This window comes from Fulmarus glacialis, unplaced genomic scaffold, assembly GCF_000690835.1.
Source record: "Fulmarus glacialis isolate BGI_N327 unplaced genomic scaffold, ASM69083v1 scaffold1292, whole genome shotgun sequence".
NCBI classification, from domain to species: Eukaryota; Metazoa; Chordata; class Aves; order Procellariiformes; family Procellariidae; genus Fulmarus; species Fulmarus glacialis.
The window spans coordinates 26510-49536 of record NW_009196995.1 but is presented as its reverse complement, the minus strand read 5'-3'; the positions used below and the strand labels follow the sequence as shown (position 1 = coordinate 49536).

The 23027-nt window shown below is 36.6% G+C and overlaps 1 protein-coding gene across 2 annotated transcripts in view; it reads left to right on the top strand.

The window, feature by feature from the left end:
• PPM1B (protein phosphatase, Mg2+/Mn2+ dependent, 1B) overlaps positions 1-20051 on the top strand; it is a 36848-nt gene extending 16797 nt beyond the window's left edge. Inside the window, exons 4-6 of one of the 2 annotated variants that reach the window (XM_009572363.1) lie at positions 4630-4741; positions 8826-8883; positions 16855-20051. In XM_009572363.1, coding sequence (XP_009570658.1) covers positions 4630-4741; positions 8826-8883; positions 16855-16884 — 200 coding nt within the window. In that variant the 3' untranslated portion in view covers positions 16885-20051. Of the gene's footprint in view, positions 1-4629; positions 4742-8825; positions 8884-14977; positions 15566-16854 lie in introns of those variants that run through there. The other variant, XM_009572362.1, reaches the window with a different exon arrangement.
• The last annotated feature ends 2976 nt before the right edge of the window (positions 20052-23027 follow it).

The window sequence follows — 23027 nt, the reverse complement described above, 5'->3', positions numbered from 1 at the left end:
TTACCTTCACTGGCAGCAGTCAGGTGTGCACACAGTGGTTACCGGTTAGTATTCCCAGCTTCTCAGGGGCTCCTCTCTCAATTAGCAAATAGGTGAAAAATGTGTGGAACTGCAGTGTATTTTACTGCTTTCATGAGAGAATGTTAAGAAGATCAATAGAAAAGCTGTCAGATAACTTCTGATCCAGAGTGACTGGATTAACTCAGAATGACGTAGGAAGCACTGTTTGCTAGTAACAATGCAGTGTTGTAGCATAATTGAGTTACTACTTTAACATATCAAAATTACTTCTTAGCAGAAATGTATTTTAGCTATATTGTCATATTTAACAAATACTACACACACCAAAAACAAGTGGAGAGTTTGTAGTCTGAACTGATGCAGAGCCATTCCAAATGTAACTCAAAATGATTGTTAAGCTTAAGTGCTCCAGAGAACTGAGTTGCTTCAAAGCTTTGATTTCTGTTGCTTCAGCTCTTCTTGATATTTTTTCTTTTCTGCATGAGTTCCCTGTCATTCTGTGTTCTGCTAATTGGACAGAGCACAGGGCCTTTAAATGTCAAGTATTTAGCAAGGAATGATAGTTAGCATATTTGAGGAAATTCTGTCAAGAAGTGGAGAAAATAAAGGAAACAGACTTCAGAAGAACTTGAAATATTTACCTGTTTTCTAACAAATTTTTGCATTCATAATAAATTCTATGAGATTGTCATTTTGACACAGTTTCCTTAATTTAAAGAGAGTTGTTGGACTGCAATTTTTACCTTACATTTGTGCCTTGAGTATTATTAGTTCAGAAATTACACAGAGAAGATGTAACAAAATATTTCAAACCACTAAACAGCATGGGGAGGATTGTTTGGAAAGATGTTGGATTCTTTAAAAAAGTACTCCGATTTAAAGGTTTAAGTAGTGAGCAGAAATACTTTTAACTTTTTTAAAAAAAAAGGGGGGGGAGTATGATCTCAGGTGTTGGAGTAGTAAGGAAAAGTTTTGGAAGGTGGGAACATCTGTTTGATCAGGAAAGAACAACTGCCATAAGTGGTTCTGCATTCATCTTTAGACTAAGTGTAGTCTGGAAAACAGTGCATAAAAGAGCTGTGCCTGAAAGGTTTAAACTGCCGTTAATTCTAACAACTTAAAGCCTGGTAGATAAGTTGTGATGTTGATAATATGGATTTGATCATCTTTTCTAGCTATTTTCAAAAGACAGAAATTGTATTTCTTTAGACGTATTCTAAGTACAGTTTACACCTTAGGATAGTTGTCTTCAGGGAAGTATATTAGTTATGATTTATTTGTAGTTCTGATGTGTTCTGAGGCTCTGAACGTGGTAAACTAGGCAGCTAAGTCCAAGAATCTATGTTCAGTTACAGCAAGTGATTGTATATATAGTGAGAATCTGTAGTAGATTTACTAATGTTTAAAATACCAGACTAGATGATGACTGTTCCTTTCAAAAGGCAAATAATGGACTTTGTTCATGTTAAATTATTGTGTGCAACAATGTTTCTTTATCTGTTAAAGAACTAACAGCTCACAAGTTATGTGCAGTTGGTTCATAGCCAATAACAATTTTATTTAGACCTGTAGTAAAAACATTCTGAAAAAAATCAGCTTGTCTTAGAACTACTAAGCTGCAAAGATGGAGATGTCAAAAATACAACCTATGAGTTCTCCTAGATACTCTTGTCTTTCAGTAAGTTACTAATTTAAATCAGGGCAACATTGGCACTTAGTATAAAATCTTTTGGAACTTCCTGAAGCAATTTTAGTTTGATCAGTGGTATTTGTTCTTAATGAATGTACACTGTTCAGTATGGAATATTTTTCTGTTCTCTTATGGACCTTAAATTTCAAGCTGACTGGACTAACCCATCAAAAGTTTTAGACATCGGGTTTTTTCACTGCTATGCTTGGGCATTTTAAGCTCTGGCTTGGAGAGAAAGGCATTGTTTGAGGCATGCTTTTGTTTGTTTTAAAAAAAATTTAAAAATCTGTGTTCAAAAGCAGTTTAATACTTACACGTGTAACATTTGTAGTCTGTCTTTGTACATTCCTAAGTAGAATGCTGAGATCCTGTGTATTTGCACCATACTAACTCAATGGGTTGAGTTAGTAGTTCCATAAGATCTTTCCAGAGTTATTAAAACAAAAGAGAATTATTTTTCTAATACCAAAACAGAGTGTTTGTTTTAACAGGGTTATTAATAAAACAAACGCAGCAAGTGATAGTTTACAGAGATTTCTAGTGGAAGAACTGTATATCAAAGCTCTTTTACTAGTTTCGGTCTTGAGGTTGACAGAATGTGTATAACTGCATTCCAAAGCTGCCCATTCAAGAGTATTCTGAAATACGAGGTTGTAGTCAGTAGCTTATGATTGAGTCATTTATGATGGTGAGCATAGCTGTGCTTCTGTTTTGAGTCACTTAATTGGTTAATTTCCAAGGTAATGCAGGTGTCGGACAGTAGTTAAGTTATGCTAGATCAGTCTTTTCTTACTGCCTCTTTCAAATGCTACTTTCTGTTCTCTGTTTTTCTCTGGGGTTTTTTTGAGATCTGAAGTTTGATCAGAGGAAGAGAAAACTAGGCATAGAAGTCAATTCACTTCTCTGATATGTTTCAATTTATTTGAAAGGGTGTATCAGACATGCAGTTTTAAAAAAAAAAAAAAAAAAACACAAAAAACAAAACCAAACACACTAACCCCCCAAAAAATAAATAGGAGCATGTGTTCTATGTAGGCTTAAACAGTCTTAATAGATGAATACTCAGTTAACACAGTGACTTGGTTTTTGCATATGCATTTTACATATGTGGAATATACTGTATATAACACTGATTTGTCATAATCATTTAGCTGGAAATCAAAGGAGATGCAGGAACACAGAAAACTTGTAACGCTGTCTGGTGGGGGACTTGCATTATATAAAATTGAAATAAAATTTTGTCTGAAATTTCAAAATGCTTGTCTCAGAGTTAAATGTTAGGCTTTTAGTGAAAAGTGTTTTAGGAGTAAAGTAGTAGAGGACTTGTGGCTGATTTGTGTGAATGTGTATGTAAGAAGTGATCAAAATCCTAAGATTGAAGCCTACATATTCAGCTGTCATTTCCATTACTAGCCATGATTCATTCTTAAGGATGGATGTGTGATAATATACATAAAATTTCATGGAAGAATGTTTAATCACTTCTAGTGTAGTATACCTAGCTTATTCATTGCAGAGATTGTATGGTGCTGACTTAAAATTGGGGCTTAGAAGCATAATGCCTTATTTGTTACAGGGTAGTAAAACTATTCTAAAAGTAGAATTGCTTTGGGGGCGCTTTCTTACAGATCTCCCTGATACAGAGTAAGTGAGTACCTTGCAAGCACTTTGTTGTTTTTAGTAGTCCTGAGAGAAGCCTGCATACCACTTGCTAGATAGGTGATAGACATCGAGAGGTTTAAATACCAGGGAACTTGGGATGCAGTGTTTAAAGTAGGTAAATGATGTGCTTTTCTGCTATCTTCAGAAACTCAAATTTTAGCTGCTTCTGGCTTTAGTTGCAGGCTCCAAATCAGGCATCCAGAATATAATTAATTGATTATAAGAAATTTAAGTGATTTGTTTATCTTTGGATAGTAGCCAGATACAGACTGACTGAAGTTTTGATTAGGATGATATTTGAGAGGATCCATTCTTCTTAATTCTTCTATTTTGTGGCTCAAACAAAGAATTTTTATCTAGAACAATGCCTACAGGAAATGGCACTCCATTTCTTAATTTAGTTGATTTTCAGAAAAAATTCTTCCTTAAAAATATGACACATGCATGCAACTACAGTTTGTAGATAACTTAGTGAACCTTTTTCTGACATAGTAGTAGTTGAATGACTAGAGGCTGACGACTGGAAGCTGGTAGTGTTATGCCTATGTGAATGTATACAGAGCTATTACACGTTCACCTTACAGCAGCTTTGATGAATAAGAACATGTGAAGATTTACTTCAGTTTAGGCAGTTCTTTTCCAAGGCAGAAGAACTTAATAGCACTGGACTTGTGTGATACTTCTGCTTTGAAAATGACATACCATATTACTAATTATTTGTCATCAGTTCTATATTCTGTTTTGGTCACGTAAGTGATAATGGGCCATTATATATGCCTCTTTATTGCATGATGGTCTTAGTGTTTATGCACAGATATTCAGGTCTTTGGGTATTCAAGGTGTTACTCACAATGAAGTATGACTGAATTCCTGGGAAGCATTGGCTTTATGGCATGTAACTTCTAAGTATGTGTTGCAATGCAGTGAGAAGGTAACTGAAACAGACTCCCAGCTGTTCTCTTTTTGAAAGAGAACAGGCTGCTGTCTCGAGGATATTTCATCCAGTTCACAGTCTGCTTCTGAGTTTCTCAGAGAGAATGACTAGAAGCACACTGGAAAGGCAGGCTATTGATTTGAATAGCTCTGTTCCACCATGCAAAGACCGTTTACCCAAAATGTAAAGAATGTTTTCCTGGTTACGTGTAACTTTTTCATAATATCTCTGTTAAAAAGTGATTGTAACTTGTATTTTAGTATTTTAAGGAATGGGTGGTATTAATTCAGTAATCTAAGGACTTCTTTTGTTTTTAAATTAGAAATTATGGAAAAATCGGGTGAAGAAGGAATGCCTGATCTTGCTCATGTTATTCGTATTTTAACTGCGGAGAATATCCCTAATTTACCACCAGGAGGTGGTTTAGCTGGCAAGTGAGTACAGTACTGGAATTTCTTGAACTGTTTAGTTCGCTGAAACAAATACTTTTAGTTAAATGTTTTAAAGCTTTTTTTATTGTAATAGCTATACTCAAAGAAAATGTTGGGGTTTATATTTTAAGCTAGTTTACCTTTTGCACTACATGAACATTTGTGTCACTGTTCCCATTCCAGAATGGTAAGAGGAAACAGATTGATCATATTCTGGTACATAACATACTACTTTACTATTTCCATATGGCCATTTAAAAAAAAAAAAAAATTTATTCTTGGCCTTTTACTGGTTTACATTTGTTAAGAACTATCAATAATATAACCAGAATATAAAAATACCACCTCAGTTTTCCTGCTGTCATGTTCCCTCCACCACCTAGTGTCCATTATAAGTTTAGGTCAATGCTTGTTTGCTCAGCAAACATTCTCATAAGCCCATTGTTTTTCTTTCGTTTAGTCTTAAACTGAATGTTGGATAAGCAAGAATATTGAACTAGGATATGCATTTTAAAACTTAATTGGAATAAATATTCAGAAATTACAGTGGTTTTCTGGGGAAGCTAATGGTGATGTTCTAACAACCTATAATTTAAGGATTTTAATGAACAGAATTTAGGATTGCATAAACAATTGTTAATCTAGAATTCCCCAAACAGTGGGACCTGTTATTACTCCTTGGCATAGGTCAGCTTCTGGACATTCCAGAAGCCATGTTGCTTCTGGAATCTTTGTATTTTTTCAAAATACAAAGTCCTGTCCTCTGATCATTTGTGTATACATCTATTTTCATTGCATGTACTTATTAATGAGCACTGTTTGCCATGATTATTTTTTTTCTAGCCTTGAAAGTACCTGTACGTTGTGGGCCTCTTTCTCCACTTGTGTGCATTCCAGGCATTCAGACAAGTTGTGGTGTGCCTATTCTTCTTAGTGCCTCCCAACTGCTGAATAAGTTGGTGTGTTTTGTTGTTTTGCTCATTAATGACTGCATCATGTACTGCTTCATTATTCTGGAACCTTTGCATCTAAATTCTATTTTAATTTGTTGTGACCCAGGTTACATTTTTCATGGGCTTGGGTTCAGAATTTGCCTTTTGATGCCTCTCTCTCCATTTTGACTTTTAAAGTCCTGCATTACAGAAAACTGACTTCAGGAGGTGTACCTGCAGCTTCTTTTAAGAGAATATCATACATATTGAGGAACTTTTTCTTGGCCTTCAAACTTAAGACAAAGACAGGCAGTGCTATATTTAGTTAACTTTACTTACAGGATTGAGCTCCTGAATGGAAGCTTTGAAAACGTATGACTACACAACTCAAAACCACATACCATGTAGCTTAAAACTTTTGTTCTAACAGGAGAGTATTCTTTGTCTTGAGATCCTTATCCTGTGATGTTACCAGGTTATGAAGAGCTCACACTTTGTCCTTCTGTTTGAACTCCCAAGACCTGGCTCAAACAGGTTGCAGGAAGAGCTTGTTTATGGCTGACATCCTTGGTTTTAGCACCAGTTACAGTAGCTCCTGGTTTTTAGTACGTCTGAGCTGGAGAAACGCAATGCAACGTTACCTTGACTAGATTATGTTTGCAAACCTTAGGAACCTTTGAAGTAGCTCCACTTCTACTGGCATTGTATACTTCCTTCAAGCATCTCACTTATGTAGAAGTCCGTACTGGCTCATTCTTTGAGACAGGAGATCTAAACGTGTCAACTCTGCTGTGGTCACTTAATGGTGGTGTTTTATCCTTACTCTTCAAAGGCCGGCTCCTGGCTTGACTTGGAGCCCCCTGTAACTTCAAATGCTGCCAAAAGAACGGTCGCTTGTTGCTGAAGAAAACAAAAGTTTTGAGCCACCCTGTAACTTGGGCATTAGTACTTCCACTCAACATCTTGTTCCTGAATTTTCCCTTCAAAGGAAAGTACAAAGAAAGATGCTGTTCGAGGAAAGAAAAGTGAATTGCAAAGATAGGAAAATTTCCAAAGGCTTGAGTTATAAGTCTGATTCAAACCCTCTGCAATGGCTATCTGCTGCTTCCATGGCAGCCTTGCTTGGACTGTCTAGGTGTTTTCAGAGGTACCATTGCTCTCTGTGGCACAATTCTGACCAAATGTCTGTACTATTCCACCATCACTAAACGTGGAACTAAATGGAGAGAACCCTTTCTTGTATCATCTGCATAAAGATTCAGTTTCTTTTCTCTAGGAAAATATTTTGTCAGTGCTGATGAATCCCATGCTAGCTTAGCCATGCAACCCTTCCAGAATTCTTAAAGCATTGACTTTAACTGATGTGCCCTTGGAGAAGTTGTGTTCTTCGATGGACTTTCCATATCAGACATAATTTTTGAAAGCACCACTATCAATTTAATTTTGAACTTCTTTCCTGGAGCTCATTCAGACACAGCCCAAAACAGTGTGTGAAGAAGCACAAATTGCATATACACCAATGTCTTGAGGCTTTGAGTTGTCAGGTGTATCTGTTGTGCCTGCCCTCTGCTTGTCTTGGTGTGGTGTGTCTAGATAAATGCTGATGTCATCATCAACATATATTGCCTCTGAACACATGATAGCACGTTGTCTTTTCAGTGTCGTAGGTTAGTGGTCATCCTGAGACTTGGTGCCCTGTCCCTTGCATTCAGTGGCCTGCAAACCATCTCCCAGAGTTCTGAGTATTTTAGTAGGTACTGTTTCAAATGCTGGATCGTGACTGCGAAAACATATTCTGATGCTGGACACTATATATTGAGATTACCTGATTTATTGCTTTGTCTCAGAAGTCGACATATTTGGAACATTCCATTCAAAAACTGAACTCTTCATTCAAAAGAATGTGCTTTTGCTTCCATGGTGTGAACATGAGAATTTCGTCATACTAGATCAGACCAAGGATTGTTCTAGCTCTGTGTCCTGTCCACAGGATAGCTGAAAGTAGATGCCTAGGGAAGAATATAAAATGAGGAAAATATGTAAAATACTTCCCCTATCATTATTATTTTGGTTTTCAGCTTCTTACAGCTGAGGTGCTTCCTGATCTTGAGATAGTTTATGTACTTAGTGACTTAGAATTTCTCTTCCATGAAGTTAAATATGTTCAGAAGGAGCCTCATCAAACTTTTGGCATCCTCAGTATTCTGGGGCAGAAAGTTCTGTTGCATCAAGAGCCATCACTGTGTATTTTTGAGACATTTGCTGCTGTCTTCATTTGATGCCCTTGTGCTCTTTGTTTGGAAGAGTTAACAGTCAGTGCTTATCTGCATTCTGTAAGACATCATTTTTATAGTTTTTGGCCACTTCCTTGAGAGTCTTAGTTCATGTAGCAGTTCTTTTTTTGTTGAAGCTGTCAATAACTTTGATCATATTTATTATACTTGTCTGAATGTTTCCCAGTTCTTACTATGATTTGAAGATGTAGGGACATAACCTTTTTCCTCTTAGAAGTCTGTTTATACTTTGGGTTTTATTTTTTGAGAAGCTTTATGTGCTTATTTTGCCTGCCTGTGAAGGTGTGGCCTTATATGGCACTGCCAGAAAAAAGTCTGGCTAGTGGCGTTTGGGTTTTAATTTCTACAGTGTGAACAGACACTGGACAACGCATCTCAGAGGTTGTATACTCTGGGCACCACACTTCAGAAGTTCGTAGGCAAGTAGTAACCTGTGTATATGTAATAAAATGGGGAAAAACCCAACTGTCTTCAAGTTCCACATCCAGAAATAAGGCAAGAAAAACAGCAAATGAAGAATTTTGTTATAAAAAGCAAAATATAGATTTAAATATTACTCTTGGCAAAATCTGACTGTGCAGCTGGAACTTCTAAAGATGTAAAGGGGTAGACCATGGCACAGTAAGGTAAGAAAATGTTTTGCCTTGCTTAGTCTTTACAAATCCTGACTTACTGCTAAATCCCCGAACAACATATTGAAAGTGAGTAAAGACACTGAGAGTGGGCTTCATCTTTTTAAGAGGCAGGTTAAAGGCAAAACATCTTAAACACTTTGAAATTATTACTGTGCTCAAACTTTTTAAGTTCTCAATGTTTTGAAATCCTTTGTTGTGCTTAATTTTTAAAAACTTCTCTTTTTAGGCGTAATATTATTGAAGCTGTGTATAGTAGGCTGAACCCACACAGAGAAAATGAGGGGGTAAGTTCCTATTTTGATTGCTACACCTCTTTGTTAATGAGAACATCAAAGTAGTGTCATACATTCAGCAAAAGTGTACATCACTGCCAATAAAGTATTATAAACACAAAATATGTATTGTAGCATAACGTTCACTTTGACCTTCTTTTGGATGGATCTGATATAGAACTTCATCCTCAAAAAGACAGCAAACTAATACCCAATTCTGAAAGACTTTTTAAACATTTAATTGACTACTGCTTTTTCATTCACACCTGTGAGGCAACAGTGCAGGGTTTTTGTAAATTATAGTTTATTATTATCAAAAATTACGGTCAGTGTATTTATTACTTAACTAGCTATTATGTCTACTGTCCAGAAATCTAGTCGAAGAGGGGGCAAACACACTTCCTATTGTCTTCTGTAAGTGTGGAAGACCTTGGTACACTGAATATAAAAGACAACGAGACTAATATTGACTACTTTTTTAGAGTTTACACTATCTTTCATGTGCAGTGGTCTAAGGAAAGTGTAAAGTGATTTTAGTTTACTTCAGTTCTGATTTCTAAAATGGCTTACATTCCTCTGTCCGGTTCCTAATAAATTGAATTTTAAATAGTATGAAATATGGTTTACTGTAACTTTAAACCTGATTATTAGGTGGCTCTTAATATTAGTATAAAGAGTAATAACTGGTGTTCATATTAGTTGCGGTTAAATTTGTTTTAAAAAAAAAATGTTTGGAAAACTGAAGAACTGATAAAAAACATCACTGCTTGTACACATGTTGTCATTTCCTGTACAGTTTATGTGAACTGATCTGTGAAGGTACCATTCATCTTCTAGTAAATCCTTCGTCGTATTTTTTTCTCTTCTGAGATGACCACAAGGTCCTCAGTCAGGTAGTCATTACAATGAATGGTGTTGGGGACATGTCAACTTTTATTTTAAATACTTTGAAATGATCAATTGTGCGCCTTGAGATTGTGAATATGCAGTCTCACCACAATTATTACTGTGTTTTTCCCACTGTCATCTTTTCTTGGCTACCTATATTTGTTTTTTTTTCTGAAGTTAGAAAGCTTGTGTAGGTGGAAGGGGCCACCGTTCTGTTAGAGATTTCTTCTCTATTTGTACTCTAACTTTTTTATTTTTTAGGATTTGTTTTTTGTTTTTTTTTTTTAAGTTTGAAAGTGATAGAGCATACATTTTTCATTTAACTTCCAACAAATTACGCAACAGTACCGCAAAACAAGCTAGACAAAATTTTCCTCTTTTCAGCTTCTTTAGTCCTTCAGGAAACTCTGCACCTCTGTCAGCCTGCTACTACTTTTCATGTTTAGCCATAATTTTGTTCCTGCTTTTGGGGTAAACTTACTGGTGAAAGCTGTTTATTTGAAGATTATGGCATAGGTTTTATAAGTTGGTTGGGTTTTTTAAGAAAAAAGTTTGTCTAATGATAACTTTCTAGAAATATCATATGCTATAGTTGCATTTATGATGCATCTTTTCTAAGTCTAAATTTACTTTTCAGTAGCCGTGCAAACTTGCTGAAAGTCCTAACATACAGTACAGCATCCTTTTGTGTATTGGCTAGTTCCAGGAAATATTTGTGCATCATCTATTATAATTTAATAAAATGAGGTAACTGAACTAAATGTGCAAATTACTCATAAAAGAATATAACTTTAACCCTTATTACTATTAATAGCTTTGACCTCTATTGCAATTGGAATCCCTGGATAGTTGTTTTGTGTCCTTCTAATTTGGTTTCTTTAATATGAAATATGAACAGTACACTCCACTCTACTTGGTAAACTTTGCCTTCTGTTGCTATTTAGTGCAACTCGATAGTGATTTGGATTATGTGTTTTAAATACACTGGATTAAATTTTAGTTTGATCTTGTGGTAAGATGTCATTTGCCAGTCAGTATCTTTTCTTCTTTCCATCCTAAGTGATTCTGACCCAGAGCAGTTTGGGGGGAGGATGCGCCACTGGGTGAAGGATGCAATTCCTGTTTGCGCTTTACCAGCAAGTAGGAATTGTTATCTTACTATACTTGAAGTGGATTAGTTTAGTGGGCCTCATCTCTGAGGTGATGAAAACATGACTTCCTTGCTAGTCTTACTCAGTTCCAGGTATATATGTGGTGATCTCTCAGTCTTTTGAACTGAATACTCTAGTGCAGGGCGGGGGGTAAAAGGGAAGGAAGCTGTTCAGTTACTCAACATCAGAGTCTCCACAATGTCTACACACTGTGATAATGTTGCTACACATCTCACATTTAAACAGGAAGCAAAGGTAGGAAGGAAACATACAGTACATCCCAATGATGACATTTCCAAGAGAGACGGAAATCTAACTCATAATGCCCCTGTTATAAACTAGTATGAAGCAAGAGCGGATCTTCATACTAAAAATTACGAGCTGCAGACAGAGATGCTGAGTCTGCAGAGCACGAAGGTGCACTGACTTGCGCTTGAGAATCTTTCCCTGTGTGTAGTAAACAGTGTACTCGTGTCTGTTAGTGTGGGCGTAGCGCAGAATACTGCTGTTACTAACTGGAAAGTGCCTGTGGCAGTCATCTTCATCTGATGATTTTATGTAACACTAGAACCATTTTTTTTTACCTTGACAAAATAATAATGTAATTAATTGCTAAAATATTCATGTACATGAGTAAAAATATTTTAAAAAAACCTGAAAAAACCACAAAAACAAACCCCTCAAAAACAATAACCCAAACCAACCTTCTGCAATTGAGAATTACTTCCTTCTAAAGACTATACTTTGTAGTGTTGAACAATTTAAACTAGTTACCCTGAGTTACTGTGAACTGCAAATAAGTTCACAGAAAATATACAAAATCAAAACCAAGGTGGTATCTTTTTCTAGATTAGCTTTGTTTTTACTCAGCATTGTAAAGATTTCAGTTAGTGTTGTGCTTAGAATTTTTGTCATCCAAGCTAGTGATTGTCAAGTAACTTCTTCCAATTGTTCACATTTGCATTTTCTGAGCATCTTTAACATACAGGCTAAATAAGGATATGTTGTGTAGAGTGAGAGACTGAGGAGTGAAAGAATCCTTACTACAGCAGTATTCAGAGGTCACTAGTGTGGCTTCAGGGTGTAGCAGTCATAAGTTGTTGTGTGGTTTGGTTTTGGTGTTTTTTTTTTTCTTTTTGGCATGTCAGCAGAGTACAAGTATTTTGTACATCCAGGGCTGGAGAGAGCCCTGCATTGGGCTCACAAAGAGCAACTTTGCCAGTGTTTCAGTAGAGGGACTTCTGCTATAAATGTGGTAGCTTGTGCCTTCACAAGTGTGAGTGAAATCATAGAAATTTGTTATGTATTGGAGCTTGGTGCTTTCAGATCTTTAAAGGGAATTTAAAAGAATTTCTTCATAGCTAAATAATTGTTACCACTGTAATGTTACAATACCACTGAGTTGGTGTTCTAGTTAACATGTTAAAGTATTAGTCTTTCTCTAATGGCTCTACTTCTTTGACCATTTTGTTTTTTATGTGTTCCTAAGACTAGGAGGCTACTGTCCAGTTAGGCTACTGGGGTGTATATGTATCCTTAAACACAAGGAAGAGTGTTAAAATTACAGTGGCTCTGTTAATAGTTTCAGTGGCAGTTGTTTAAAGCCACGTTTGAGTATCTTGTTTGAAACCAGTCATGTTTCTCTCTTGCTTTTACTAATACTACACTCTGGCACTTTGCTAAATCAAATTACATGTCATTAAGGGCTGCTACAGATAATTTTAAAAATGTAAATGGACAAAATTCTTACACCCTTAAACACTGTAAATCCTGTCTCTAATACGTAAGAGCCGTTTTTATATACATAATTTAACAGAGCAGAACTTGTGTAAAAATTGTCAATGCTCATGTTAAATATAGCTAGCAAAAATTTATTCCTGTTTTTTATGGTCAGTAGCACTTAGTTGAATTAGAACATGAAGGAAGACAAATGCTAACTTGCACAATAATCTTAGTTTTCAGGGACCTGTTTTAGCCACACATCATTAGAGAGAAATCTGTGTTACAGTGTATATATAGTGTATAGTATATAAAAGAGGCAGTTTCTGTCCTACTGTTTGTGGGGTTTCTTGTCTGCTAGCACTGAGGGAGACAAGGGAAGGACAAAATAGCCCGCCATCAAACGGTGCAAAGCAGGATGTGAGTTTGAATAGCAAACACTAACAGCACTGTTACTTTGACTCCTACTAGCATTTGAATTGTTCAGGAATCTCAGAGCTGCTATCATATTGCTTATTGCTTTTACTCTTCATTGTTGCATGGGAGCAAAAGTATTCACTTCAATCTGCCAAAAGAATTTTTAAAGATCTGAATATAGTGAAATGTGGAGATTCAGGGTGTATGTTTGCTAATGTCAACCTCAGAGCAAAAATGATGGGCTGAAGGAACTGTGGAATTTAGATGTTCTCTGAACTTTAAAAGCTGGAATTCTTCAGTTATGCTGCCTTGTTTAGTGTTAGCTAGATAAATACATAAATAGTACCTTTTTTGTCAAAACCTAAGAAATAGGATACATCTGTAGCCTCATCTTGATGCCCTGAGTTTTCACTGACTTTCTGCTCATGAGGCATTAAAACAGTCCCACTTCATACATTAAAACTACTTCCTTTAACTTGCTTCTCCTCACTGGGATCTTGAAGAGATGTCTGCATATGAAAACACTAGTACATGGGAGTCAAGACATCTCAGACTACAACTAGGAAACCACAGTGGAAGTATGTCTATTTATGCAACAAATTAAGCTTAGAGGGATAGCATTATATGCAGTAACATTCATTTTTGTGGTAAAATTGTCCCTTTTTAAACTTAGACTCTGCTAATCAGTCTTGGGGCTTCTATTCCAGGAACATTACAGCATCCAAAATCCTACTGAACCCAAGATACTGTCTTAATGCTGCTATTAAGCTTTTAAGTGAGTGACTGCAATACTTGTAGTTTATGAAGCTTTTGGACTAGATGACAATAAAATGAGGTCAGCATGAGAAAAAGGCAGTCTGGATTTTGCCTCTAATGTATTGCAAAATCTGCCAGCTTCCAGAGATACAGTTCCATTTGTCTAGCTTGATAACTTGCTAGATATTAATAATTTAAAATGTGCTATTCCCTTAAAGCAGCAGTACTGCTTTAACACTTGAGAGTTAAAATATCTAGTATCAGTCTCAGCACTGTAATAGATGCTCAAGTCTATCGTAAAAAAAAAAAAAAAACAAAACAAAAAACCAAACAAACAAACAAAAAACAGCAACAAAAACTTTTTTCAACTGAAAGCTTGTAGCAAATAGGTGGTTTGCAGAGGAGACCTCCATTCCTTAGTCAGTGCTTATTACTCAGGTTTTGTGCTGTAGGTTGCTAGATTTTACTTCAAATAGCTGTTCTACCTGTTAGTTTTTCTAGACAATATGCACATCTGCCAAAAATAATTGTTCAAACACCACCACTTCTGGTGCTGATAGGTAGCTGCGCGATTCTTTCATGGCAGCATCATGCATGCAAAAATCAGTCTTTAATGTAGAGGGATTGTTTTATAAGACACTTTGAGCATTTATTTTGATGTGATGCTTCAACGAAACTGCTAGCAGTAGAGTTACCTATTCTCTTTAGTAAGTTTTTCACAGAACTGTGTTGCTATTGGCTGTGCAGAAATTCACAATTAAAAATACTGACCTGATGGCTAAAGAAGCTTAAATTTTCAAATTTTTCACTGACAACTGACCGCAGTTGTGGGGAATATCAGCTATATTCATTGAAAGACAATTTGAACCAAGGTGGAATTAATTGGGGTGAGGTACCATGTTGACACTGTCTGGCTCAAAATAAATTGAAATTATTAAAAACGCTGTTGTAATAGGTATAATTTCTTAAATTATTATGTTGTATAAAGTGGACAAACATGGATGATATTGTTCTAAGATATATGTTGCTAATAAGGTGTTTTAGATTCAAATAGAGCAAAGCTGATGTTTTCTCAGTCAGAAAAATTGTGTGGGTTTTGTTTTTTTTAAATGTCGTTAGAAAATATCCTAGTTTAACTACTGATTTTTTTGGGGTCTTGAATCTTAAAAAAAAAGGACCCTGGCGAAGCCGAGGAAAGTGGAACGCAGGGAAAATTGGTGGAAGCGCTCAGGCAAATGAGAATTAATCATAGGGGGAACTACCGCCACCTTCTGGAAGAGATGCTGACTAGTTACAGGCTAGCTAAGATGCAGGGAGAAGAGTGCACTGCTGAATCAGCTGCAGCATCTGCTTCAGATTCTCATGCTGGACCCAGTGACCCGGTACCAGACACCCACACAGAATCTGGGAATCACCTTGCTGAAATACAGAGCTCAAATGAAGATTCAGGGATGAATGAGATGAGTGATAAACAGACATAATGTTTTATATAGCGGATTTAACACTTCGCTTCACTTGGCATATTTTCCTTTGTTTATATCTCAACATTTGTCACATCTATCCTAGAAGTCTGTTTGTTTTTACTTTAGTTATTTGTACAGACTGTTTATACAAAGCTGTTTTTTCCTTAGAAGTTCAACTACTATGGTATATTGTAGTAATTGCATCTTATGTTGTGCAGCAAGCAGTTAACTGCCCATTTGAGATTTTGTTTTTTTTAAATCCAGTAATAGGAATCTAACATGCTAATGCCAAAATAAATTTTTTAATTTTTTCTTTTAAGTACATTCTTAAATAATAATTTTGATGGTATATGTTTGCTAATTGTAAAGTAATTCACATCTTAATGTAACTTTTGTGCAAATTAATTGAATTATACAAATTCTTCAGTCTTTTTTTCCCCAGCATCATATACTGCATGTTTGTATTTGAATTGTGTATAGTTTATATTACATTATCAACTAAATTAGAAAATCTATTACGTTTTAGGTTGAAATGTGTTTGATTTTTTCCAATTTAGATTGTATCCACTGTTCATCATAAATACTTATTTTCTAGATGACTGTATTACTACTTCCCAGGTTGTAGCATAACATATACCAAGAAATGAAAATGTACTTAGATTTAGTATCTAGTGTCAAGTTCTAAGAATTTGTGTTTAAGTGAAAATAAAGAATATGCTGTGGAATAATATCTGTATGCATATTGACTCTTTTAAGCAAGTAATAAACTTCCTTTGAAATGCTATCATTCTGACATGACTTGAAACTTTTCATAGCTTCTGATATTAACTCATGATGTTCATTAGTCTCTACAAATATTTGAGTAATTCGGGATTTGGCACATTCATCATCATCCTCTATTTGGGCAACATTTCTCAGGTTCAAGTTAAACATTAGCCATATAAGTGAATAAATTGGCTATTCTACCTAAGTTTACCTTCTGCCAAATCTTTTCCATGTCTTTTAGTGTACGACACATGTATGTACATGCACTTGGGTAGATCAGTGATAATACTGGGAATTTACAGTGGTGGTAACTAATCTGCTACTAAGTTAAATCTGGAAATCTTGTGTCAGTGGTCAGCTCATAATATAACACTTGCACAAAAAATATCCGTGTTCAAAATAGGTACATATTTCACTGCCTTAATGAAAAAGAGCCTGCGGGAATTTCTTGCGGACCAGGAATACCTGAAGAGCTGAGTTCCTTAGTATTTTATAGATTTTTTTTTTTTTTTTTAGTCCATAGATGTCGTATCTATTGATAGCTATGATTTAGTACAATTTTAGATAATATTTAATTTCAAGTATTTATGCTTATAGCTTTACTGGGTTCATGTTTTATAAAAGCGAATTCCCTCATGAAGTTGAGGAAGAGGGAGAGAGAGAGTGTGTGTGTGTGTGTATGTAAGTGGGCAGGTGTGGAAAAAAAGGAAAATGTCATCTTACGCTAGTATTCTACTTAATTATGCCACTTAAATCCAAAGTGCAACAAAATGTTTTCATTTGTATTGGTGAGTAGTAATATTTCTCCTCTTCTTTTCCTGTAGGGTGCTGGAGATCTAGAAGATCCGTGGTAGCCTTACAAATCTACTAAAATGCTTTTGATTCTGAAAGGGGGAAAAAACCTTTTAAATCTGTTTTCTTCAATACAAGGGAAAAATTCTGGTGGATTTCCAACATTTTGTGAAATGGGCAGAAAGAGATTAGAATTTTCCATCACTTGTTCATTTTTGTGTTTTCTGATATTGCCACTCTTAGCATTGCCTGTACTACAGTATTTTTACCAGCCTCAGGCATACTGATTACATCTATAATAAACTTTGGCCCTAAGAAGGAAGGAAGGAAGGATTCTCTCAGCAGATCAGTATATGCACCTGAAGTGCATGGGATTGTAGGTGTACTCTGAAGATAAACTATGGCTAAATGAAATGTGCAACACACAAGCATGAGAGAGTACAAGTAATTGTTTGAGACATTACTTATTTCACTTTACCGAGTTGGAAGGCTTTGCAGCTCTGTGGCTTGGAAGTAATTTCAATTGGGCAATACGCTATCAGATGTGTATTTTTTTTTTTTTTAAATTTTCCAGTTTTACCTGTATTACCAGACCGTTAGGTTTCCCTGCGGTGTCCAAATTGTGATATGTTGCCTACTGCTTGCTTGAAGATAAGTGTATTTGGCAATAATATATGAAGATTCTAGGCATCTAAAAACAGTAAGAATTTTACGCATGTGTACAACACACCCTTAAACTCTTGCTAGAGAAAATCTTTTAAAACCAAACTGATGAATTTGTAGTTAGTAGTGACTTGCTTTGACATCTCTCACAGCTGCAGGTTTTTTAAAAATGCTGAAAATTTGCCTTTATTATAATGTAAATTGTGATTTTTTTTTTTTGTTCTATATGTGGTTTTCTATAGTTTTTTGATTTTTTTTTTTCCAGCTTAAGATACAGACAGAAGTCTTGTGTAATATGGGTATAATTTTTAATTGTTTGCATTATTTTCAAAGTTCAAATTATCACTTTGAGATTACTATAAATACACTTAAAATTATCTATTTTAAATTAAGAAAATATTAGAGATATTTTCATGGGTTCAATGACCTTTCGTTTTATAAGCAATGGGCATGGTACAGAGTGGCTGTCATGTAAGGTACTTGAAGATTCTTAGTTTAATTCTATTTTTGCAATAACCTTGACTTTTTTTCTGACTTCTTTGAGTTGTGCATGTAATGAGTCCAGTAAATGCTGAAAATGGGGAAGAGTAAAGTATTTATCTAAAATAAAAGCTATTGGGGAGGGGAAACAATGAATGTATCCATCTGTACATGATTTACATGCTGTGGATGCCTTGTAAACATTTTCCTATTTGTTTAAACTGTGTTTCAGCGAGGATGTAATTGCCCTTGTGTGTAGTTTTAAGCTAATGACAGTCATCAACTGGTTTTGTGTGAAATGGAATTCATGGTAGTTTTCTGTAACTTTATCCCCATGGTGAGTCTGTAAAAACCACACGCTCTTTCATACTGGTGCCGAAGGCCAGCTTTCCCAATCATTTTGAGTCACTGTGTATCTGATTTTTTTTTTTTTTTTGGTCTAGAGAGGATTATTGCCACAGTATATTTTATTTATTCATTAGATTTTAGCCTTGTAAGTTAAAGTGTTCTAAATGATGATGTTAACAGGTATTTGTCCCTTTACTGGTTTTTTTGGGGTTGTTAAAAGATAGGGAATGAAGAATGCAAAATGGTTTATTGTTCAGACTGTCCGCTCTGGTCCAACCCTGTACTGATAGTACCTTCCCAGTATGATATTGTGATGTTTCATACAATACAGTGAACATAACCAACTTGTTATCTTCAATAAAGGATTGCTAAAACAGTGTGATATGCTTTATATTTTCTTGAGAAGGATTTATCAAGAAGATGCAAGTGTTCTATATAAAAAGATAACTAAATAGGGTTTATGAGGTGTCTCTTAGGGATGGAGCTGTGTTTGTTCTATAGTGAATGTAGCTCTTTGTCACAGTAAGCCAGAAGTCTCAAAGTGGGCTTCTTTGTGGCACATAGGAAAGTAAAAACAACATTTAGAGCTCCTAGGGCAAATCCATCCCAAGTTCAGCTGGAATGAGTCTTATTCCAGCTACGGGTGATCATTCATTTAAAGTCTAAAACTTCAGATTAAATTCAACTTTTTTAGTGAACTCATTTCTTGAAATTTCTTAAAGATCTGAGGTTAGACCTATAAAGTTTTACTTTTGTATAGTGTTTTGGATAGAAATTTCTCTAACATTAATGCTCGAATGGTAGAACTTGTACAGATTTTTTTTTTTAACTTATTAATGAAGTTGTTTAGCTGGGTGAGAATGAAATCCTCCATGTTATTGATACTGCATGGTAATAACCTGTCTGAATACTTAGTGTTACTGTGGAATGGGTGTATTTATGAACAACCTATGAGTCGGTAAGTCTCTAAGTTCTTTGAACTTTTTTGTTGGATCTGCTTGTACAGCATAACCCCTGCATGCTTTGCTCATGAACTGCAATTTTAATACCTTGTTCCACTGGTATGAGTTCTTGTACTCCATAGGCTCCAGTCCAATGAACACTTATGTGTAGTTTTTTTACATCATATGGATAGTCTCTCTGAAATAAAAGGGTTTATGCTTTTATTGTATGGAAGTGAAGCATGCACATAAGTTTTTCAAAGAGAAGACCATAGCTTGCACAGCTACAACAAAATGTAGATCAAGACCTCTTTTTTCCTCTAAATTAGCACTACTTTTCATTCATGTATCCACTAGGTTCCGAATTCTAATCATGTTTTTAGTTTAATCAAAATACTGTTCGGATTTCAGCAGCCTGGAAAAAAACCCTATGCTTTTTGACTTTGTAGTGTGAGAAGTCTGAATGTTCAATAAAATTTGTGTATTTGCCATAACTTGTCAATTTTAACATCTGTTTTAAAATTACGTTCTCTTAATTATGTTGCCACCCAGTAACTAACATAAAGATACTTCAGCAGAATGCTGAGAGTGGGGAGTGTCTCTTCCATCTCAGGTCCGTCTGACATGTCAAATTCAGCTTGATTCTTTTCTTTTCATTTTTATGACTTTTCCTGTATAAAGTAGTCTGTGTCAGTTCTCAAGTCTGCTCTTTGATAATCTTGAGCAAAGTAAAGATTTGTTTTTACTGATCCTCATTAACACGTTAAATGGAATAGGGAATAAAGAAATGGATGCAATTATAAATGGTGTCATCCTGACCTGCTCAAAAAGCTTGTATGAGAGGTTAACTACAATGAAGGTCTCCTCTTAATAGACTGGATTGTCATTTGAGCCTGCATGCAGACCTTTGCAGGACTTGGTCAAAATATCCATACTTTTCATGCCCCTTACATGAACTAATGCTAATGTTGCTATTTAGGTGAAGGGGAGGGGTGGGGACCAAACTGTACACTTGAAATAGGTAAGGTGTCAATTCTTTTTACACATCACAGGCTAGCTATTAGTGGCTGGGTAGTTTCTTGGTATCATCTATAAAGTGGAGTTAAGTCAGCCACTTCATCTGTGAGCTTTCTTATACTGTCAGACATAATCACTGGCTTAAATCTTAAACAAAAAGTAAAATTAGCCCCAGAAAACCAGTCTTTTTTCTTTGACACTTGAAAGATTCATAGTGGAAATCAAAATCAATAGGAACTCAAGATTAGTTACAGCATTGAACCAAGCTTTAGTGGGCAATTTTTACTTCTGGAAGATGAAGCAAAAAACAATGCTGCCTAACACTAGGTATCAGGTCTATTCTGGCAAAAAAGCCACAGTGCCAAGCAGTTTTTAATCTATCAACCAATTTGGGTTTTGTGGGGCTAAAAAGCAAATTTTAGATTTAAGGGTTGTCTACTGAAGGCATGTTGCTTTTAGCTCTTTATAGCTGTTTTTTAGCTCTAAAAAAGTCAGAGGGCGATAGCTCCACTGGTGCAGATGGGCAACTGCATGGGATGCTCCCAGAGATGAAGGCAATTTGACAAAACTGCAAGAAAGCACCCAAGTCACTGAACTTTTGCAGTATAATCCAGGTAAGTATGCAGTTTATGCAGTTGAAACCCCCTGGGGTCTCATGCGTCTTTGTAACCCCTCTTTCTGTGTGCCAATCTGATCTTGTCCTGCTCATGTTTGTTTGGACTGTTGCTGTATAGGTCTGACTTAGCTATGCTTTGCTTGTACCTAGCTGCTTCTCTGTTGATCACAAGACATGTAGTTTTTGCATTTTAGCGTGACTGCACCCCCTTCTTGTGTTTAGCTCACTGCTTGAGGTCATCTCTCATTTCCATCATTCACTTTGTTACATGCTTAATCAGTGCTGCTGTGCTTTGCTTTTTACTGAAAGGTCATGTTCCCCCAAATACCTTAGTTTTCCTTCTTAAAGCTGTCCTTTGCTGCAGTGCCTGGATTTAAAGATGATTTGGATTATTGAGAACTTCCAGCTTCTGCCCTTGGCTGTGCTTATTTGTCCATATGCAGCTTGACTAGGAGTTTCCAACAGAAAAAGCTTTGCTGTGTTGTTACTGTGATTAGCAACTGTGAATTAACATCAACTAATGATTGCCTCAGCACCCGGTTTTAAAACGTACCAAAGACTGATAAGGATTCAAGCCATGGGGATGGGCTACTGTGGGGGGCGGGGGGGAAATCACTGCCATTCTCCATCAGTTTGGTAATCTTCCTGTGAAAGCAGTTGTCCTTGCTAATAGAGGAAGAAAAACACTGTGTAGTAGGAAGATGCATTCTGAAGACTTATGGCAACTAATTGAAATGGTGTTCTTGGAAAGAATTCCCCTACTTTTTGTGTCAAGTCTGTTTTAGAAATGACTGTTACCCTGGTTTTCTGCTTTCTCAGACTTTTGGAATTCAAGGTGAGTTGTGGGAAAGTGGAGGCTATGTTGTAATAATGTTTGGTGTTGTAAGGACCCTGCCTTTGACCTTTAAAAAAATGGGAAACAATCCAATTCATGAGTCCCCTCATGATCTTGGAAGTTCATCTGGTCTGTAAATATAGAAATACTGAATTTTCTGGCCTTTTTCAGCTGGCTCCTAGATTCTGTTCGGTAGTTACGGGATGTCTTCAAACAAGTATTTTTCAGAGAACTTCTATGCAAAGTTATGTCAGAAAATGACCAAATGGGATCTGCTTTTATCACTTTGAAAGAACTGCAAAGCTTAAGTGAAAGTCTGTCTAGACCTCTGTAAGGCCTTTGACACAGTCCCCCACAACATCCTTCTCTCTAAACTGGAGAGGTATGGATTTGATGGGTGGACTGTCCGGTGGATGAGGAATTGGTTGGATGGTCACATCCAGAGGGTAGTGGTCAACATCTCAATGTCCAGATGGAGATCGGTGACGAGTGGTGTCCCGCAGGGGTCCGTATTCAGACCAGTAATGTTTAGTATCTTCATCAATGACACAGACAGTGGGATCGAGTGCACCCTCAGCGAGTTCGCAGACGATACCAAGCTGAGTGGTGTGGCTGACACGCCTGAGGGACGGGATGCCATCTAGAGGGATCTGGACAAGCTCGAGAAGGCCTGTGTGAACCTCATGAGATTCAACAAGGCCAAGTGCAGGGTCCTGCACCTGGGTCGGGGCAACCCCCAGTACCAATACAGGCTGGGGGATGAAAGGATTGAGAGCAGCCCTGCCGAGAAGGACTTGGGGGTGCTGGTGAATGAAAAGCTGGACATAAGCTGGCAATGTGCTCTCGCAGCCCGGAAGGCCAACCGTATCCTGGGCTGCATCAAAAGAAGTGTGGCCAGCAGGTCGAGGGAGGTGATTCTGCCCCTCTGCTCTGGTGAGACCCCAGCTGAAGTACTATGTCCAGCCCTGGAGCCCTCAGCACAAGACAGACATGGGCCTGTTGGAGCAGGCCCAGAGGAGGGCCACAAAAATGATCACGGAGGGTGGAACACCTCTCCTATGAAGAAAGGCTGAGAGTTGGGGTTGTGCAGCCTGGAGAAGAGAAGGCTTTGGGGAGACTTTATTGGAGCCTTTCAATACCTAAAGGGGGCTTATAAGAAAGATGGGGACAGACTTTTTAGCAGGGCCTGTTGCAACAGGATAAGGGTCAGATTCAGACTAGATATAAGGAAGATATTTTTTACGATGCGGGTGGTGAAACACTGGCACAGGTTGCCCAGAGAGGTGGTAGATGCCCCATCCCTGG